The 4,142-nt window shown below is 68.7% G+C and overlaps 1 protein-coding gene across 2 annotated transcripts; it reads left to right on the forward strand.

Moving 5' to 3' along the window:
• Positions 1–514: 514 nt before the first annotated feature.
• FBXO46 (F-box protein 46) lies at positions 515–4,142 on the forward strand. 2 transcript variants are annotated; one of them, XM_065859427.2, is made up of 2 exons: positions 515–601; positions 1,967–4,142. In XM_065859427.2, the coding sequence occupies exon 2, from the start codon at positions 2,492–2,494 to the stop codon at positions 4,133–4,135; it is 1,644 nt and encodes a 547-aa protein (XP_065715499.1). In that variant the 5' UTR covers positions 515–601; positions 1,967–2,491; the 3' UTR covers positions 4,136–4,142. The 2 variants fall into 2 exon arrangements, with proteins under 2 accessions (XP_065715499.1, XP_071656925.1); XM_071800824.1 differs by lacking the exon at positions 515–601 and adding an exon at positions 959–1,232.

Here is a 4,142-nt window from a genome sequence, read left to right on the forward strand (position 1 = left end):
ATGTCACCAATGGGTGCTGGGGGGGTCCCAAAAACCTTTGGGGGAGTCCCTGTCACCCATTTGTGCTGGGGGGGGTCCCAAAAGCCTTTGGGTGCTGGGGGGGGTCAGGGGGGCTTAGGGAGGGTCCCTGTCACCCGTGGGTGCTCTGGGGAGGGGGTTCCGAAGGGTCCTAAAATCCTCGGGGGGGGGGGGTCCCTGTCACCCATGGGTGCTGGGGGGTCCCAAGGGTCCCTGTTACCTTTGGGTGCTGCGGGGGGGTGTCCCCCTAAAGAAACACGTGTGACACCCACAAGTGGCTCCTGTGACGTCACCCGGGGGGTTCCGGGGGTGTCATTGGGGGGGGGGGGTGTGGCACTGGGCGCCACCGGGCGGCTACAATCGCCTCTGCGCATGCGCGGTGCCGCCGGGCGGACTACAACTCCCATCACCCCCCGCGGCACATGCGCGGCGGCTACGGCCCCGCCCCTCGGAGCGAACTACAACTCCCAGCGTCCCACGCGCGGCGCCTGCGCGGGAAAGCGGCGCGGCCTGCGCGCCTGCGCGGGGGGGCACCCCGGAAGCGGCGCGGAGAGGCGGAGCGGCCGCGCCCGGCACCTGCCCGGTGAGCGGGGGAGGGGCGGCGGCTCCGGGCGGGGCCCGGGGCGGCGGGGGGTGGGGAGGGCGGGGGAGGGATAGCGCGGGGGCGGGAGGGACCCCCGGAGCCGCGGGGGTCGCTGCTCGGGGCCCGTTGGGCCGCGGGTCCTTGGGAATTGGGGGTGGGGGGAGCGGCGTCTCCCACTCGTCACACACGGCGGGGGGGAAGGGGGGGGGGCGGGCGCGTGTGTCCCCCGCCCCCCCCGTGTGACAGCGGGGGACACGGACGGGCCTCGCGACACCGCACGAGGGGCAGCGGTTCCGTGAAGCCCCCCCCCACCCCCCAAACCGGGACCCCCCCCCCCCTCCGCCACCCCGCGTGGGACCGGCCCCGCTGGCCACGCCCCCGCCCAGGCCACGCCCACACAGGCCATGCCTCTCCGCCCCCCCCCCCCTTCCCAAGCGCGCCGTCTGCCGTCCATATATGGGCATGGCCCGAACGCGGCTCTCTGATTGGCCACCGCCTGGCGCGCTGCAGCCTATCAGCGAACGGCCACCACCCGCCGGGCGTTAAAAGGGGCGGGGCTGGCGGGCCCCACCGCTGCGGGCGCCGTTGCCGCTTTAAGGGCCGGACGCGGGTCCACGCCGAGACGGGGCCGGTGAGGGGGCGTGGCCTCGGGGTGTGGGGGCGTGGCCTGCTGGGCGGGGGGCGGGGCGTGCAGGTGAGTGTGCAGCTCCGGGTTGGCCCCATAATGTCCCCAATAGCCCCATTCTGGCCCCATACTGTCCCCATCAGCCCCACACTGTCCCCATATTGTCCCCAAAGTGTCCCCATTCTGTCCCTACCAGCCCCATATTGTCCCCCCCAGCCCCACACTGTCCCCAGACTGTCCCCATATTGTCCCCATACTGTCCCTACCAGCCCCATATTGTCCCTACCAACCCCATAGTGTCCCCACACTGTCCCTGTGCTGTCCCCATATTGTCCCCACCACCCAAATACTGTCCCCATGTTGTCCCCCCAGCCCCATATTGTCCCTACCAACCCCATAGTGTCCCCACACTGTCCCCAAACTGTCCCCATACTCTCTCTACCAGCCCCATATTGTCCCCATCAGCCCCACACTGTCCCCAAACTGTCCCCATATTGTCCCCATACTGTCCCTACCAGCCCCATAGTGTCCCCAAACTGTCCCCATACTGTCCCCCCCACCCCAATACTGTCCCCATATTGTCCCCCCCAGCCCCATATTGTCCCCAAACTGGCCCCATTCTGTCCCTACCAGCCCCATATTGTCCCCCCAGCCCCACACTGTCCCTACCAACCCCATATTGTCCCCATGTTGTCCCCAAACTGTCCCCACACCCCCTAACGCTCTTCTCTCTCCTCCAGGCCTGGACCCATCCCCGGCGTCCCCGGTGTCCCCAACGTCCCCATCGTCCCCAACATCCCCATTGTCCCCAACATCCCCATCGTCCCAAACATCCCTGCTGTCCCCAACGTCCCCATCGTCCCAAACATCCCCATAATCCCCAACATCCCCATCATCCCCAACGTCCCTGTCGTCCCCATTGTCCCCGACATCCCCATCACCCCCATTGTCCCCATTGTCCCCATCATCCCCAACGTCCCCATCGTCCCCAACATCCCCAACGTCCCCGACATCCCCAACGTCCCCGACATCCCCAGCGTCCCCATCATCCTCTGACGTCCCTATCATCCCCATCATCCCCTGACGTTCCTATCGTCCCCGACGTCCCTATTGTCCCCATTGTCCCCGACGTCCCCATCATCCCCATTGTCCCCATCATCCCCAACATCGCCAACGTCCCCATCATCCTCTGACGTCCCTATCGTCCCCAACGTCCCCAACGTCCCCATCGTCCCTGGTGTCCCCGCCATCACCATGCTCCCCTGATGGATCCCAACCCCATCCCCCACCTCCACCTCTGGTGCCCCCGTCCCTTCGGCACCTACACCCAGAACAACCCATGTCCCCAATCCGGCGCCACCAAACCACCCTTCCCCCGCCTCCCCTCCCCGCCCCGCACCGAAAACACCCCCCCCGTCCCCCCGGATGTCCCCGACGTCCCCGCGGCGCCGCCGGACGATGGCCGCGTGCTGCTGGACACCTGGTACGTCATCAAACCCGGCAACACCAAGGAGAAGGTGGCGTTCTTCGTGGCCCATCAATGCGGGGCCGCCCGCGCCGCCACCGGCAAGGCCAAGGGCAACTGGGCCGGCCACAGCTCCAAAGCCAAGCGCCGACGGCGCTGCCACGACCCCGCCAAAGGTGACCCCAGTGGTGACACCAACGCTGACAGCGGTGACGGTGCTGACTTGCTCTCGGTGGCCGAGATGGTGGCGCTGGTGGAGCGCCGCGCGGCGCTGGCGCTGCAGGGCTTCCCGCGGCCTTGTGGCGCCGTACCGGACGCCACCGACGCCAAACCCGGGGGTGGCGGAGGCGGCGGCGACTGCAGCCGCGTCGCCGAAGCCGTGGCGCAGTTCGAGTCGCGGCACCGCCGCGGTGACACCGACGCCACCGCCAGACCCAACGGTTTGCGCCCGGCGGGCGGCGAGCGCGGCGCCGGAGCCCAACCCGGCGAGGTGCGCATCGCCTTCCGCATCGCCGGCGCCGCCGAACCGGGCGCCGCGGCGGGGCGGCCGAGCTGCGTGGTGATGAGCCGGGGGGTGGTGAGCGCCACCAAGGACAAGATCACCTGCGACCTCTACCGCTTGATCAACCCGGCCCGCGGCGCCTTGCCCAACAACATGGAGGCGCTGTTGGCCGGCGCTAAAGGCGGCGACGGAGGCGACGCGATGGAGCCCAACGCCGCCAACGCCGACGCCAGCGACGCCGCGGGGGTGCCGCACTGCGCCGCCGGCTTCCACGTGGACGTGGTGGTGACCGGCGTGGTGGATCAATGCGTGTTCTTCGGCAAGGACAGCGCCAAGAAGGTGACGGAGGAGACCGTGCGCTTGCCCAACCAAGACGACCCCCCAACACCGCCACCGCCGGGACAGCTCTTTGGTATCGGCGCCGCCGCCGAGGCGCCGGTCGAAGCCGCCGACGAGCGCGGCGGCGCCGCCGATGACCCCTCCTTGTGCCGGTTGTACCGCCACGTCTCCCACGACTTCTTGGAGATCCGGTTCAAGATCCAACGGCTCTTAGAGCCGCGCCAATACATGCTCCTCCTCCCCGAGCACGTCATGGTGAAGATCTTCGGCTACTTGCCCACCCGCGCTTTGGCCGCGCTCAAGTGTTGCTGCCACTACTTCAAATCCATCATCGAGACGTTCGGCGTGCGCGGCGCCGATTCGCGGTGGAGCCGGCACCCCCTGTACCGCGACGACCCCTGCAAGCAGTGCAAGAAGCGCTACGAGAGGGGGGACGTGTCCCTGTGCCGCTGGCACCCCAAACCCTACCACCACGATCTACCCTATGGCCGGTCCTACTGGATGTGCTGCCGGCGCGGTGACAAGGACGCCCCCGGGTGCCGCGTGGGGCTGCATGATAATAACTGGGTGCACCAGGAGGGGAGGAGGGAGGAGGGGAGGTGAGGGGACA

Source organism: Patagioenas fasciata, chromosome 33, assembly GCF_037038585.1.
Source record: "Patagioenas fasciata isolate bPatFas1 chromosome 33, bPatFas1.hap1, whole genome shotgun sequence".
Taxonomy (NCBI): domain Eukaryota; kingdom Metazoa; phylum Chordata; class Aves; order Columbiformes; family Columbidae; genus Patagioenas; species Patagioenas fasciata.

What these genes read in the sequence shown, in the direction of transcription:
- FBXO46 (XM_065859427.2), top strand. Translation starts at nt 2,492, where the DNA reads ATGGATCCCAACCCCATCCCCCACCTCCACCTCTGGTGCCCCCGTCCC.